Here is a 17881-nt window from a genome sequence, read left to right on the forward strand (position 1 = left end):
TTGTCCATTTAATGAGGAAAATTACTAAGATCAATATTAGATTGGACCCAGAGTTATGTCTCCTTCATATCTCTGAGCTCACAGTGAGATCATATAAGGACTCAGGGATTTGGCACTTTCTGAGTGCAGCTAAAAGCTTGATTCCTAAGTTTTGGAAAAAAAAGGGAGGTCCCGACGGAAGAAGAGTGGTTGACTAGAACGAATCAGTTATGTGAGATGGAAAGATTTTATTATACACACATAGATGGGATGGAGATGTACTATAAAAAGTGGGGAAAATGGGAAGAATTTAGACAAGAAAGTGAAATATAGTTGATTTACACCTCTTGACGAACAATGATTTTTTAGAAATGAGTTTTAGAAAAAAAAAAGGATAGTGTTATATATTTATTTATTTATTCGTTCTCTCTCTTTTGGACTTGAAAAGAAATGGCAGAGTGGGATGGAGGGGGGAGGGGGGATATGGGGATAGGTGTGGGTGGGGAGGGGTTTAGGGGGGGATTAGGGTTGTAGGAATTAAATAATTTATGAGGAATATAATGATTATTTAATGAAGAAAATGTTTGTTAGTTATATCTGATTGAAATCCAATAAATATTTATAAACAAAAAAAAAAATGCAAACGCTTATAAATGTGGTTAACCGCGTTTAAAAGCGTTTGGCATTTGAAACGCTGATAAAATCTACTCCTTAATGTAAGTTTGGTGCGTTAAAAGAAAAAAACTGTAAACTCAACTGCCTGTAAACAACATAGTGTACGTGGACACATAGGAAAACATTAGGAAGAGTTCAAGGGGCTGCTGAAAAAAATGCAGAAAAGCTCCTGAATGTGAGTTTATCAGCTGCAGTGTACATGAACCCTAACATGGGCTAGGCGAGGTGTGCGGCAGCGGGGAAACCCCTTCCCATCTCCAACGATTTTTTTTGTACTTGCAGAAATTGTACTTGGCCTGAAAAAAGAAAACTAACACAGCTACCATATCTAAGGATGGGTAAGCTGCAATATAGTCCATTTTAGTTCTTGGATTTACACTTTAAAGTGATACTAAAGCTTTGTTTTTTTTTTAATATAAAATAACAAACATGTCATACTTACCTGCTCTGTGCAGTAGTTTTGCACTCAGCTGTCCCGATCCTCTTTATTTCTGGTCCCCTGCTGGTGCTCTGAGTAGGATGCCTTCTGTGTAACTCTCTCTCTCTTCCTCTCCCTCCCTCTTTCTCCCTCTCTCTCTTTCTCTTTTCCTCCTTTTCTTTCTCTCTACCCCCTTTTCTTTCTCTCTTCCTCCTTTTCTTTCTCTCTCTCTTCCTCCCCCTCTCTCTCTCTTCCTCCCTCTCTCTCTCTCTTCCTCCCTCTCTCTTCCTCTTTATCTCTCTCTCTCTCTCGCCTCTCTCTCTTCCCTCTCTCTCTTCCCTCTCTCTTTCTCCCTCCCTTTATCCCCCTCTCCCTCTTTATCCCCCTCTCCCTCTCCTCCCCTCTCTCCCCCCTCCCCCCCATCTCTCTCTCTTCCCTCCCTCTCTCTCTTCCCTCCCTCTCTCTCTTCCCTCCCTCTCTCTCTTCCCTTTCTTTCTCCCCCCCCCCCTCAGATCGTATGGGACCACACACACACACACCCCCACCCCTCCCTCCTCTCCAAGGGCTGCTGTTCTCCGTGCAGCAGGATGGGGGGGAGTGTGCAGTCCCATACGATCTGTCAGTGATTAGTGTCAGTGTAATCTGCTGGATGCATGACAGGTGGGAGAGCCCACAGAAGACAACACAGCTCACCTCCTCCGTGCTCTTTCATCGCTTATCTCCCTGCTCCAGGCATTCCCCTGGTCCTGGCTTGTCAGCTGCTGGAGGGAGAGGTGCACGATCGTCGTTCTGCAACTGCCCTCCCCCACATCAATCTTCCTGCTGTCTGCCACTGCTCAAAGGGTCCCTTCTTCAGGGGGAAGGGGGGGGGGGTGCCGCCCCCCTAAAAATTGCCGCCCTAGGCAAACGCCTTGTTTGCCTCGTGGTGAATACGCCCCTGCATGGGAGACACATCTTGCCGATACACCGGACCCGGTCCAAGAAAAGGTAAGTTGTAAAGAAAGCCGACGATCCCTGCAGGATGGATCGGATCCATCCTGCGGGCATCGTCGGCTTGCTTTACAACTTACCTTTTTGTGGTATATAATCACTACTGGGATTTTTGTTTTTTACTAAACAAACATAAAAAATGTGAAAAAAAAATGTTTTCTTCTTGCACTGGTGAGCCTGCACTGGTGGGCATTGTTGACGAGGCACTGAGGTGGTTGCGCTGTTATGGGGCACTGATGGGCACTAATAGGTGGCACTGACTGGCAGCACTGATGGGCACTGATTGGCAGCACTGCTGGACACTGATTAGCAATGATAGGTAGCACTAAAGGGCACTGTTGGGGCTGCACTGATAATCAGTGCCTTGATTATCAATGCAGATGTCTCCTTTCACACTTACCGGTTATCAGCAGTACTTTCCTTATGCTGTGACAGCGTGAGGAGAGTGCTGCCGATAACTGGCAATTGTGTTTACATCGTGATCAGTTGTGATTGGAAACAGCTAATCACATGGTAAACTGCTGCTGTGATTGGCTCTTTACAATGACATGTGATCAGCTGTGTCACAGCGATCACAGTAAGCGCCGGGTGCACGGTTCTGGAAGGATATCGTATGACGCCCTCCCAGAACTGGGAAAGCTTGTCCTCAAAATTGTATGTTAGTGCAAATAAAAAAAGTATCACGGACAGTACTCAATTGTTTCTTTCAGATTAATTGAGATTTGTTACTGTTGTGACTCGGAGATTCAGATACATCTCCAAATCTCCAAACTACACAATTATGGTCAGAGTTTTGATTCATAATGAAGAAAATCGCACATGTCTAGTACCCAAAGAAGCCGTATTATTGTTTTAGAACTGGGTTCACTAGTAAACCCCAGTTTATAGAACAAATTTATTTTCTCATCTCTAATAAAGGCAATATTGGACAGGCAATTCTGTTACAGAAACACTGCACCTGTGTCACATTCAACTTCAATTATTACTAGTGGAAATAATTGTCTAAAAATGCTACTAAAATTCATTCTCTTGTGCAGGATCAGCAAAGAAGCATTATATGGCCGGTTTAAATAGCAAACAAGCGACTTGTTGGAATAACGTAAATTTAGAATCGCCCTTCTGACATAATAGGTAATAGTGGGCACTTATGGAGCCAGGCTGGTTGAAAATGAGATGGGTGGGATATTGGTCTTCACTCATACCTAGAAAGGGGAAGGCAGTGAAGATCATACTCATAGGCTATGTCTGGATTAATGGGACAATAAGTCCCAGCAATATGTGTATGGGGAACCAGTATGGGTGGGATATAGTGGGGAAACAAGTGAACATATTGCCCCTGAAGCTGATGTGTTAAAAATAGAGGAAATGGGCAACCAAAAGGATTTGATTGACTTTGGCAAGGGACACAATGTAATGGTTAGACTCATCCTGAACCATGTCCACAGACAAAAGTGCATACCATGGGCACATGAGCATTGGAACTGAACCAGAGAGCAGTGGAAGAAGGTGGCCTGGTCTGATGAATCACGTTTTTCTTTTACATCATGTCATGTGGATGACTGGGTGTATGTGTGTTGCTTACCTGGGGAAGAGATGGCACTAGGATGCAGCATGGGAAGAAGACAAACCAGCAGAGGCAGTGTGATGCTTTGGGCATTTCTGCTAGGAAACCTTGGGTCCTACCATTCATGTGGATGTAACTTTGACACTTACTGCCTACCTAAATATTGTTGATGACCAAGTACACCCCTTCATGGAAATGATGTTCTCTGATGGCAGTGGCCTCTTTCAGTACTTGGGTACACAGTTAGTTTGGTTGAAAAAAAGACACACATCCATCCGGTTCAACCATTAGGATAATGTGCCCTGCCACACTGCAAAAATGGTTAAACAATTGTTTAAGGAGCACAACATAGAGTTGGAGGTGTTGACTTAGGCTCTGAATGCTCCAGATCTCAAACCAATACAGCATCTGTGAGATGTGCTGGAAATACAAGTCCGATCCATGGGGGCCCCATCTCACAACTTACAGGACTTAAAGGATCTGCTACTAATGGCTTGGTGTCAGATACCAAAGCATACTTTTATAGGTGTAGTGGAGTCCATTCCTGTTGTAGTTTACAGCAGGGGTCTCCGCACTTTCTAAACAAAGGGCCAGTTTACTATCCTTCCAACTTTAGGGGGCCGGACTGTGGTCAGTGGGAAAAGAAAGTGCCCTGGCAGCAGTGGGAGTAAACAATGCCCTATCACATTGGCAATAGGGGAGTTATAGTGCTCCAGCATTGGTGTCATTGGAAGGAATAGTGCCTCATCATTGATGTCAGTGGGAAGATTAGTACCCCACCATTGGTGTCAGTGGGAGGAATAGTGCCTCACCATTGATTTCAGTGGGAGGAATAGTGCCTCACCATTGATGTCAGTGGGAGGAATAGTGCCCCATCATTGGTGTCAGTGGGAGGAATAGTGCCACATTATTGGTGTTATTGGGAGGAACAGTGCCACATTATTGGTGTTATTGGGAGGAATAGTGCCCCATCATTGATGTCAGTGAGCGCAATTGTGTCCCATTGTTGGTGTCAGTGGGAGGAATAGTGCTCCATCATTGGTGTCAATGAGAGCACTAGTGTCCCATTGTTGGTGTCAGTGGGGGGACTAGTGCCCCGCTGTCAGTGTCAGTGGCAGGAATATGCCTCACTGTTGCTGAGAATGGGGGTTATAATACCCCAAGGCTGGATAAAAGCAAGCAATGGGCCGCAGTTTGGAGACCACTTGTTTTCAGTGACTGATCAACTACAAAGAATATTCTAAAATGAAAATGCTATGTTGTTAATTGCTACATTAATAAATGGTTCATAAAAAGCTACTGTTTTTAAGGAAATACTGTATATTGTTTTGTATGGTATGTCTAATGTTCAACTATATTTATTGACAAATTGTTGTTTAGGAAATAATATAAAAAAAAATTAAATCTTGACATTTACCAGTATAAGTGCTGCAGTTAATTTCTCACACTGAAGTTCTGCTTTAAAGCGCTAATTATTCATGAGCCAGAACTGATGTGGTGGTGGTTTTCTTAGCAGGTGGCTCCACAGATGTGAACGTGGGTTAACGGAAGACTTCACAGAAGAACAGGGACATCCCTCCATAATAATACATGCCACTGATGTCCTGGTGCAGACTATGTCCTCTGCTTGTCCCCTACTACTTCTCATGATATGTGGTAAGTATAATATTATTTATTTGGAATCCTGCTAAAATGTGATCATAACTAGAGATTGTTTGGTTTATTCAGCAATTTTAGTTGTATGTGATGTGTTTTCAGTCTCCTTTATATAGAGGAGGGAAAATGCAAGGTTACTTCATAAAATATATCATGTAGCACAAATGACTTACGTAGGCAATACTCAGATTGTTTTTTTAATTGATCTCTCAAATACAGTATGTGTTTATTGATGATGTTGTGTAAGGGCCTCCCTCAACAATTCATTCAAATTCTGATTGGTCAGTTAGACAGTCACTGAGCGGGCTTTGCTAAATTTTCTACATCTGACAGATCAAATGTAAAACATTATCCTAGGATAGGTTCAATTCACTAAAACTAGAAATCACAAGCTTTTGCTATTTAGAGAATTATTTTCAGCATGTGACTTTTTTTTTTTTGATTGAATGGCACCCCATTGCACCTTACCAGCTCATCTAAATGTGGATTGTGCGTTACCGTGTGTTTCCGCAACACAAAGGTGTGAAGCAAGCCTATAAGGAACCCAGCTACAAAAGAAACATGGAGGCTGCCATTGCTTGACCTCTCATTCTAAAAATGCCAGTTGCCTTGGTGTTGTGTTTAATCTTTTTTGTTTCAATAATTTTATTTTCTTACTTGTTAATGGTCATTGATTCCGCAAATGTTGAAACCAGAGGATCAGCATGACAGCCAGGCAACTGGAATATTCTAAAGTAGACAGCAATGGTCGCTCCCTGATTTTCTGATTTTGGCATCAGTTTAACTTAGGTTCACTGGTACAAAAAAATAAAAATACAGTCAAAATGTAAAACAACTAATTGAAAAAGAGATTGTTAAAGTATACGGCAGCTATCCATTCTTTATAGATCTAATAGGTAAATCAAATGTACCTAATCACGGTTTTATACAACTTTATCCAGCTTTTATGGCTATTTAGGATCTCATATGAGCCCATGTTAATATTTATATATATATTTGTTTTCAATCCTAATAGATTTTAGGTTACGTCATGTGTTCCTGGCTTTACTGTTATTGTCAGAGCAGATCTCTTGAAAGTGTCAACCCTCAAAGAGATAATTCAGTTATAGATAGTTGCTAGTTGGATAAATTCATCCATCCATACATATGCTTGCGACCAAGTGGAAGGCCTGCTTGAGCCTGGAATAGAGAACACCATTCTAGTTAAACAATTTTCTGCCAAATTATATTTCGCTCAAGGTGCACAGTTACTACTACCAAAGCTTACTTAACACAGGCTTCAGTCAATGGAGGTAAGCAATTTTTTCCAGGATAATCTCTGCAAACCATTGGCTGGCTTTTACTGGTTCCCTGTACACATATTGCTGGGACTTATTGTCCCATTAATCCAGACATAGCCTATGAGTATGATCTTCACTGCTCTCCCCTTTCTAGGTATGAGTGAAGACCAGACCTTTCTAGCCCTTTCTGAATGAACAGTCCCCACCTTCACCCTCTCTTTTTCATCTTGGCACATAATAAAGAATGTCCCATTGGGTTCAGATAATTAAAACTAAGATGTTACTCCAAAAGTTGAAAATTATTTTACAAAGTATTTTATTGAGTTTTTAGTTTTTTTGTAGAAAGGTAGCACAAGATGTTAAAGCAACGTACAAAGAACATCGGAGGCCAAAAAATATTTACAATTCCATTAGATATGTTGCAGTAGCACAAGAAGGTCACAGTTCAGGCCAAAGGTACTGACAAATACAATATTTAAACATTGCAACTATGAGAGCAGTCCAGTGGCAAAAAAGGCTACTAGCCAAAACTTAGCTCAATCCAAGAAAAAAATAAATAGAAAAAAAAAAAGAAAGGGGTAAAAGGGGACCTGAGGAAGAACACCATGTTAGAGGGAAAGGGAAGCAGAATACAAAAGAGCTGCCGAGACTCCTCAGCAGGCAGTGAAGGAAAGGGAGAAAGGGGAAAGGATTTGCCTGGGAATGGGATGGGTGTCAGGGAGGATTCTTGTGTGGTGTAGTCCGTTACATGGCAAAAGGGTGGGCTGTACCTGTAGTCATGTAGAGAGAGAGGAATGGTCAAGATTCAGACGGTCATTGTAGGTTATCCACCAAATGTTGGAAGTTAATAGAAGAAAAAATAAATTAACATACTTCTTCTCTCCTGCACTTAAAATGACATAAGGCATCAATCCTAATGCATAGTCCAGTGCTTAATTTGTCACATGATCGGTCTTCCTTTTGTCTAGTTCTCTTATACTCAAGAAGGTGCCTTCTAACAAGGTACATGATGTAGCATGATTAAGGCCCATTGCGACAGAGGGAAGCCACCCACTTGCTCCATGGTTAACACTCCTGATGCTCTCTCTTTTCTCTAGCCCCACCCACTGGAGCATAAATAAACCATTAACGGGGACAATGACTCACAGGTGGTTGCCTAAAAACCCAATGGCAGGACTTAGCCTTAACGGATCTAACACCTACTAATATGCTTTATATATTAATAATAGACTCCAATGAGGTCTCCATGCCAGATATTTTAGTTCTTCCCATAAAGCCCCACCCCACTCCACATCCAACCCCAGTCACCTTAGCGTTTCATTCCAATTGCTGCATTCCCTTTTATATCATGAATATAAATAATTTGGCAGGATGATTGAGAGCTCCTTAGAATTGCTGCAGCAGTGTTTAAAACTGAAAACCCAGGCAGAAAAATCTTGCCAAAGGAGTACCAAAGAGACACAGGAATCCTGAGAGTAGTACTAAATGAAAAGCATTTTTTACCTTAATGCATTCACAGCATTAAACGTTTAGCTCACCTTTACCAAAAAAATTATCTATGCAGGTAGGCGGTGCCTATAGATAAAAAAAACTTTGCATCTTTGACTAAAGTTAAATAATGCCCTTGCTTCAGGTGTAGGCCATTTATGTATCTCCTGAAGCCTTGCCAAAAAACTTCCAGAAATGGCATCATCCTATCCTGCTTTGTTGCTAGGACATTGCTAACACACTCCCTGCCAATTCAAATGCCCTCACATATGCTCTCTCTCCCCTGTCAATGGACCACAGATGTGCAGGGGTTTGAAAGCTCTGTCCTGTGATGGTAGGGATGAGCAGTAATGGCTGGGAGTGTCTTAGTAATGTCCTAACATCACTGGGAGTTTTTCAGCCAGGTATTGGCAGGTTCATGAATGCCCTACATATAGCTATAGCTAGGGAATGAATCCAATCCTAGTCAATTCTGCACAGTTTGTTTTTGTCTACAGGCACCCCTAACCTTCTTAGGCAGTTTTTTGGTGAAGGCAAACTGACCCTTCAAGTTAAGAAACATCCCAGTAAATGTACAATCCCCTTCAGCCCCAAACAGTTACCTGCTATTCTTGTCACTGCTGCCCCATGATTTGCTCAGTCTCCCAAACTCCCTGGCTGTAGAAGAGGGATGAGGGAAGTACCAGGCTCCTGCATCTGTCAGGAGCTAGAAGGAGGGAGTGGGGCTGTGGCTTGCAGCATGGCGCATTTTTAATGGATGCACACAATCCGGGGTACGGACATGTTTGAGTGTCTCCTTTGTAGGCAGCTGGGCAATGGAGCCATTCACAAACAGGAGACAAGGGGCAGCAGTTTGGGGACTGGCCAGGAAACCAAGAAAGGTGGATTTTCAAGGAAGGCGATTATACATTATATGTTGGTCTGGTGTAGTATCACTTGAAGTATTGGGCATTTTCTTTGCTTTGGTGGATGAATGAAGCAGCGAAGGAGTTAAGGAAAGGTGAGTATGTGCTCCTGGGGAGGATGACATTAAAGAAAACCACCAAAAACTCATTTATTTTATGTTGTATTGGTTAACTTGATGGACATGTGTCTTTTCTAAACTTACAAACTGTGTAACCATGTAACACATGCATAGAAAGATTGGTAAAAAAGAGGCCAAGGCAAACCTCCTACTTTAATGAAGATCCTACCTTAGTGTCCCTAGAGTTCTTCAAACTAAATTGGTAACTTTCTGAAATCAATATGCAGTCAAGTCTGTATACCACAGTTGGATGCTGGAGCCTCAGTAACCTACCAAATGGTCAGGAAATCAGATCTTCCACATAACTGTAGAGGACCAGTGAGTAGTACAAGATGCAGTACTCTGCATAGGATGGAACTTGCTTTTCTCCTGCTGCTTTTTAATCATGGTTTAGTCTATGACTAAAGTGTTTTTATTTTCATACCTGTCTGCTACCTACTGTCTAAACAGTTATCTTTAATTTTTAGGGTGTTGGACACTACCTCTCCCATCTACAATGACTGTGGTCTGGAGCGTGCTGGACAATGGGCAAAATCAGGTCAATCTCCTATGTTTGGTGAACAGCAGGCCAGATGCTATTTTCAAAGTGTGGATATCAAATGTAAGTGAAACCAATGAAAGGAGCTTAGGTGGCATTCAAATGAACATCATGCCAGCATCCTCCACCCAGCAGTACATCCTTCCATCCAGCAATGACCAACCTCCTGTCTTTGTAGTTCCATCTACCGGGGGTCCATCCTCACTTTTGTCTACTAGGAATGTTGGCTTTCAACTTTCCATATCTTTGTCCATTAAGAGACTGCCCATAATTGCTCCTTTTACTTCACTGAATATGCCTCTTCATTCTGTGGTGACCTCCTTATCTTCTAGCAAAGAAGCCAGCCATTTTGTTGCTTCACCCTTTCGTCAAAGTGGTCTTATCCTTCAGCCAGCATTAACTGAAATAAACAATCCTCACTCCCTTACCTCAGATTCACAGCAGGACCTCAATACTCACATTGGTCAACCTGTATCAACTGGAAATTTCCATAATTTTGCCCATTTACGTCTACCAATTGACAGCCTCCAATTATGGGACTCAGCGGCCTCCTGCTTTTTAGCTGAAGATGAAAGTGTTGACATCAGCGATTTTACCCCCACAGGTAATTAAAAAGAAAAAATCTGTTTGGAATAAAACTAAAAAATAACTTACCCCTGGCTTCTTCATTGTCGGGGTGAGATCACACTCCTTCCATCAAGATCCTGGGGAATGATGATTATTCAGAATTTCATGAGAAGACATTCCTGCACTGTGCTGAAGTGACTTCTTGGCAGATTTGGAATATTCAGCAGTCCCTAGGATCTTTACTGAAGGAGCATGATGTCACCCCCTACACTACAGAAGATGGATGTAAGATACCTGTATTTATTAACCTTTTCCCCCACAGCTTCCCATGGGAGAGGGACCCTGATCTGTAAAGTGCACTTTGATTGTTAGTACAAAGTCTGCTTTAAAGGGTATGTATAGTATTTCCAATGTTTTTTATATTGATATGAAAGAGGTCAATCTTACATTAACAATGTAAACATACTGGGTTAATATTTTGAAAAACAAGTTTTTACATGTAGTTTATAAAAATATATGTACATAATGGCAGCCATATCTGCTATTACATATGCAGACTCTGCTTACTGCTGTGCAGTGCAGCCTCTGTTTGGCCAACAAATTTTGATCTGTGCCTTCAAATTAATTCAATCTTATTGTGGCTGTTGACTTACCTCTAGTTGCTTGAAATTAAATAAATAATGCCCCCGCAATTGAAGATGAACTAAAAATACACTATAATTTCCATTTAAACCTAATAAACTCACTGAAAAATCTGAAAAACAAGTTCTTTAAGGCGTAATTCTTGAATCTCCAGTCCACAACTTTCACCTTTAACTCCTGAAGTCAATCTCTGCTTAATAAAGAGCCTTCAATATATCTGAAAATACACACAGAGGGAAATTTACTAAAACTGGATTAGACAGAATCTGGAACAGCTGTGCTTAATAACCAATCAGCTGGTAGCTTTCATTTTCAAAGTTTAACTAAGCAACCTGAGCATAGAAGCTGATTGGTTACTATGCACAGCTGTTCCGAATTGTAAATTCCCCCACAGACTCCTGTAGGTACCTGCTTATTACATTTGTAGCAAACACAGTTCACTTTAAGGAATGTGTCCAACCAAACTGAATGAATGCTAGTTACATTAGTGGTTTCTTATATCCCATGAAGATGTCATTGGGGTGATCTCTACCCATGGGATCATTTTTACCTGTAGAAGCCTGTACAATGTCTTGCTGCTGCATCCTTAATTATTTCAGTTATTTGGTAATACAAGAATTTAGGAGAAGGTTTGAGTCACTTGGGGAGATATACTAAAACTGAAGCACTCAGAACCAGCTCTGCATGGTAGTCAATCAGCTTCTAATTTCAGCTTGTTCAATTAGGCTTTGACAATAAAATCTCGAGGCTGATTGGTTTCTTTGCAGAGCTGCACCAGATTTTGCACTCTCCAGTTTTAGTAAATCCCCCACCCTCAATGTCTGTACTCTGACCATTTTTACCTGTAGAAGCCTGTGCAATGTCTTGCTGCTGCATCCTTAACTATTTCAGTTATTTGGTAATACAAGAATTTAGGAGAAGGTTTGAGTCACTTGGGGAGATATACTAAAACTGAAGCACTCAGAACCAGCTCTGCATGGTAGCCAATCAGCTTCTAATTTCAGCTTGTTCAATTAGGCTTTGACAATAAAATCTCGAGGCTGATTGGTTTCTTTGTAGAGCTGCACCAGATGTTGCACTCTCCAGTTTTAGTAAATCCCCCACCCTCAATGTCTGTACTCTGACCATTTTTTTTAGGTATTTTTTTTCCTTTACACTTGTCATATGATCTCCCAATAAAATTCCATGAGTGTCCATTGGAAAGTATTGTATGCATGAAAGTAAAAATAGTAGTTATTACTCTAGCATTTATTGTTTCTAGGAGAATCAAGCCACTCTTTGTGCTATGATGAAGACTTTTCTACAGCGCTAGGTATGGAATTTCTTTTATCCTTAATATATGTAATTTTGTTTAGTTTCCATAAATAGTATGGAAAACTGTAGTCTTTTCACAGGTCTCTCTTTCTCTCTTTCTCTCTCTCTCTCTTTAAATATGCAGTACTGTGCAGAAGTCTTAGGCAGGTGTGAAAAAATGCTGTGAATTAGGAATGCTTTCAGAAAAAGATGTGTTAATAGTTTATTTTTATCAATGAACGCAATGGAAAGTAAATGAACAGAATAGAAATCCAAATCAAATCAATATTTGGTGTTAACCACCCTTTGTCTTCAAAACAGCATCAATTCTCCTAGGTACACTTCCACACAGTTTTTGAAGGAGCTCCAAACATCTTGGAGAACTAACTACAGATCTTCTGTGGATGTAGGCTGCCTAAAACCCTTCTGTCTTTTTAGACAGACTCCACAATGTTGAGATCAGTCCAGAGCACAAGCTGCCATCTTTCTGCACCCCAGTTCCAATCTTTTCATACATAGGACATGGAAACAAGGCTATATAACTCAACTATGCATGAAAACATAGAAAATGGGGTGCAGAAAAATGGCAGCAGGTGCTCTGAACTGATACGTCAAAATAATAAATATATGGCTTTGGCAGGAGGCAGATTGTTCGTGATGGGCTGAAAAGCAGTACAATAAGTGTCTGCAGGCAACAGTGAAGCATGGTGGAGGCATCATGGTGGTCAGGATCAATGATGTCCTCAATGCTGCGAAAATACAGGCAGAGAGAGTACTTGTCCATCATGCCATACCATCAAGGAGATGTATGATTGGCCCCAAATTTATTCTGCAGCTTGGTTGAACCTATACAGGGTTAACTGATCTTGTAACCCATAGTGATCCACAGGATCAGCTTCAGCAGTTTTCAGCCTGTAAGGGGTTAACTGTGGCAGCTCTGTGCTAAAGATGGAGATCGGCTTCTTCGGCCTGAAACCGGCACATGCAAAGCAACTTAAGGGGATACATATCTTCATGGGATACTCATTTTACCGCTACACCGGAGGCAGCTGTCACTGTTCCGGGAATCTGGGATCACCCCAATAACAGGCCAGGACCTTCATAGAGACCAGAAGATCTTCTTGCATTCTGCTCCTGCACCCCCTGTGATGGTGTCACCCGGTATGGCCTGCACCCCCCCTAGGGACGTCACTATATATATATATATATATATATATATATATATATATACACACACACACAAATACACACACACTTTTTTAAATGTAATAAGAAAATCAATGTATTTGCCTGAATATGTCATATAGATTTTCTAGTCTGTAGCAAATCATTCAGTTTCTGTATTTCAATTGTTTTCCTTCCTAACTTCAGCAATTCAGCCTCTAGAAATAAAGATACTTGTGAGTGGTAAAAAAAATAGAAAATATTCATCATGTTTATCATGTACAGGTGCCAGTTGTGGGGACAACCACAGACCCTATGTGGTTCTTGTTGAATTTGAGAGTCAAAACTGTAACATAGAAAGCTCTTCCCCACTTCCCCACTCCCCCACTCCATGTGATAGATTCTGCTTTATGGAGAGGCAGGAAGAGTGTCCCCTGTTCCCCATTCTCAGGGGTACCGTGTTTTTCTTGGTTCTCTGATGGCAGACAGGGGCACGGACACTGAGGGAAGGCAAGTAAAGTATGGTGCTTAATATAAAGCAAACTTACCTATTATTGACATTAAAGTACAAGATAACTTTAAAGCAGAAAAAAAGCTGAAATATTTTTAACAGCTTTTATTTAAAGTGGGGAGGGGTAAGATCCACTGTCATGTTTTTATTTCTGCCTGTGTCTCTGCTAGTGGGATTTCCCTTCACGTCATGTCCATGTGACTCCCCTGACATTGCCAGCTTACTTCCCTGTTTCTGCTCTCTGGAGTGCATTCCCAATATTTATCTACAGGAAATCTGATCACACTGTCACCAGACAGCAATAAAAACCTGGCAGAGAACCTGATGCTTTCTTTTGCTATACAAAATTGAAATCAAAAGGTTTGGCCTGGAGTTCAACTTTGAATAAATAGGGAGTTAAATAAAACAGCATTATATTGAAAACCTTGCTTTATGATTCTAACTTCATAGGATTACTGTCCACATATACAAAAAACCTTAAATTAATGTATCCTAGATGGCGGCCGGAGCAGTCGCATAATCAACTGCTCCGGTCGCCTCCGTGTTCCCACCTGCCACCCCCTGGGAGCCCGGCCACCTCCACCTCCACCTACCTGCTCCCTAAAACCACCACCCCATTTTCGTGTGCACTCCTGAACGCCTGATCAGTGTGCAACAAGCTCACCGCCATCCACGACCTCTTTGTTTCCCGCTCCCTTAACCTCCTAGCGATCACAAAAACCTGGATCCAGGCCACTGATTCCACCTCCCCTGCAGCACTCTCCTATGGAGGTCTCACATGGACCCACTCACCCAGAACCAACGGTCGTAAAGGTGGTGGGGTTGGTCTGCTCCTGTCACCACAGAGCACCTTCCGAGTCCTCCCAAACCCCCCCCCCCCTCTATCCTTCTCCTCCTTCAAGGCCCACTGCATCTGACTATTCTCCCCAACCCCCCTGAAGATTGTCATAATCTACCGGCCTCCTGGACCCATATCCTGCTTCCTTGATGACTTTTCCTCCTGGTTACCCTTCTTTCTCTCCTCCGAGCCACCCACCATCATCCTTGGGGATTTCAACATCCCTGTCAACATTGACAACCCGGCCACATCCCAACTCCTCCACTTAACCTCCTCCTTTGCACTTGCACAGTGCATACAATCCACCACCCACTCCGACGGAAATATCCTGGACCTTGTCTTCTCCAACCGTTGCACTCCCCACAACCTCACAAACACCCCCTTCCCTCTCTCTGACCACAACCTTATTACCTTCTCTATCTCCTTGTCCTCTAACGCCTACCCCTCCAAATGTCATACTACCACCAGCCGTAACCTCCGCAACCTGAACCCTGCCCCCCTCCACTCTGCAGGTGATCAACTCCATGACAGCATCCTCCCTCTGTCCTGCCCTGACCTGGCTATGACTGCCTATAACAATGTGCTGTCAAAAGCCCTTGACTCAATAGTGCCTTTAACCACACGAAACATCAGATCCTAACCGCTCCAGCCCTGGCAGACTGATCACACCAAAACTCTCAAATGACACAGTCGTGCCCTGGAGCGACTATGGCGCAAAACCAGATCCCAACAAGCCTTCACCCGCTATAAATCTGCCTTCCACACCTACACCTCCTCCCTCCACGCCGCCAAGCAAGCCTACTTCCTGACCCTCATCAAGACCCTCTCATCCAATCCTCGCCGACTCCAAGGTCTCCAAGGTCTTCTCTAATGCCCGCCTCACCACCTGCCCCCTTGACCCTATCCCCTCACAACTCCTACGACCTCCCTCCCCCTCCATCCTACGCTCCCTCACCCATATCTTTAATCTCTCCCTCTCTTTCGGCGCATTCCCTTCCCCACTGAAGCATGCACACATCACCCCCATACTTAAAAAAGCCCTCCCTGGACCCCAATGACCCGAACAACCTCAGACCCATCTCCCTGCTCCCATTCACATCCATACTCCTCGAGTGCTTAGGCTACACTTGCCTAAGCTCTCACCTCAACGACAACAACCTCCTTGCTCCGCTACAGTCCGGCTTCCGTCCCCTACACTCCATCGAAACTGCCTTACTCAAACTCCCCAATGACCTTCTAACCGCCAAAGCTAATGGCCACTAGTCAGTGCTCCTACTCCTTGACCTCTCCGCGGCCTTCGGCACAGTCAACCACCTCCTCCTCCTCAAAAAACTACACTCCCTCGGCCTCAGAGATTCCGCTCTCTCCTGGCTCTCATCCTACCTATCACAACGCTCTTTCAGCGTTACCTATAACGCTACCACCTCCCCCTCACTCCCCCTCTCTGTTGGGGTCCCTCAAGGCTCCGTCCTCGGGCCCCTTCTCTTGTCCATCTACACCTCCTCCCTTGGCCAACTCATACACTCTCACGGCTTCAATTACCACCTCTATGCCGACACCACACAAATCTATCTCTCAACCCCTCGCCTCACCCCCTCAGTCTCCGCCCGAAACCTACTGAATGACATATCAGACTGGATGTCGCTCCACTTCCTTAAACTGAACCTCTCCAAAACCGAGCTCCTAGTCTTCCCCCCAGCCCGCACACCAGCCCTTATTGACTTCTCCATCACGTCCAACAATGCCACTATCAGGCCCGCCCCGCAGGCCAGAGTACTTGGTGTCATTCTGGACTCCAACCTATCCTTCCAGCCCGAAGTCCAATCATTAACAAACTGATGCAGACTCCACCTCCGCAACATCGCCAAAATCCGCATGTTCCTAACCCCAGAAACCACTAAACAGCTCATCCACTCCCTCATTATATCATGACTCGATTACTGCAACTCCCTCCTCACTGGCCTGTCTCGCCACAGGCTATCCCCACTTCAGTCATTCCTGAATACGGCAGCCAGACTCATTCACCTTACCAGCCGCTCCATTTCCGCCACCCCCCTCTGCCAATCCCTCCATTGGCTTTCAATTGCGCAACAGATCAAATTTAAAATCCTAACACTAATGTACAAATCTGTCCACCATACTGCCCCAAACTACATCACCGACCTAATATCCAAGTACCACCCAACACGCACACTCCGCTCCTCACAAGACCTCCTTCTCTCTAGTTCTCTGGTTTCCTCCTCCCATGCCCGCCTCCAGGATTTCTCCAGGGTGTCACCCATTCTCTGCAACTCCCTGCCCCAACCCATCAGACTATCACCTACTCTCCTTTCCTTTAGGGGTACCCTGAAAACCCCCCTCTTCAGGGAAGCCTACCCCACCCCCTGCTAATTTGCCGACTTCCTCCACTCTCCCTACCACTCCATCCCCCACAGCTATCTCCTCCCGTACCACTATCCCCTCCCTCCTAGATTGTAAGCTCCAAGGAGCAGGGCCCTCGAACCCCTCGTGCATCGCATAGTATTGTTACTGTACTGTCACATGTTCTGTCCCCCTTTGTAATGTACAGCGTTGAGTGAACTGTTGGCGCTTTGTAAATACTGGATAATAATAATGTTAAATGACTCTTTTTGTGTTCTCTTTAGTGCTTCATATAAAGCAGGATTTCCTCCTTGTCCTGGCCATCAGAATAATCGTCTTCAAACTATTCATTTTCGACCTGCTGGTGACCTGGATAGCTGTGCTGCAAATGTACTGGCCTGTATTCGGTGGCTTATAAAATGAACAGGCTTCTCCCTGCTATGAAGCTGAATGATAAGAGGCAGTATAGCTTACAATAAACCAGTTTGTAATATTTCCAAATCATGCGTCTATGTATGTTCTGTTTATGTTACAGTATGTATGTTTATTTACTGTGTGATGTATGTAACAACAGTAACCAAAAAATAATATTTCTCTTTCATTTTTTAAAAGAGATTTTTTTTAATCCATAGTCACCGATCACTCCGCCCAAAGAAAGCTTTATTTGTGTGAAAAAAGGACATACATTTTGTTTGGTTACAATATTGCACGATTGCGCAATTACCAGTTGAAATAGTGCAGTGCTGAACAGCAAAAAATGGCCTGGTCAAAAAGGGGGGGGGGGGGGTAAATCCTCTAGAGGGCAAGTGGTTAAAATCATTGTTCCAAAACAACAACAAAAAAAAACCAATAATGTTGCCATAACTGCCTAAAAAGTGTTAGCCAGAGTTTGG

The 17881-nt window shown here is 43.2% G+C and overlaps 1 protein-coding gene across 1 annotated transcript; it reads left to right on the forward strand.

The window, feature by feature from the left end:
• The first annotated feature begins 5148 nt into the window (after positions 1-5148).
• LOC149442129 (uncharacterized) lies at positions 5149-17489 on the forward strand. The gene is made up of 4 exons (XM_089656492.1): positions 5149-5282; positions 9542-10216; positions 12083-12133; positions 17273-17489. Exons 1-4 carry the CDS (start codon positions 5243-5245, stop codon positions 17404-17406), a joined length of 900 nt encoding a protein of 299 aa, XP_089512618.1. The 5' UTR covers positions 5149-5242; the 3' UTR covers positions 17407-17489.
• Positions 17490-17881: the final 392 nt, after the last annotated feature.

Source organism: Staurois parvus, unplaced genomic scaffold (genome assembly GCF_062004578.1).
Source record: "Staurois parvus isolate SC_StPar_1 unplaced genomic scaffold, SC_StPar_1.0 ptg000910l, whole genome shotgun sequence".
NCBI classification, from domain to species: domain Eukaryota; kingdom Metazoa; phylum Chordata; class Amphibia; order Anura; family Ranidae; genus Staurois; species Staurois parvus.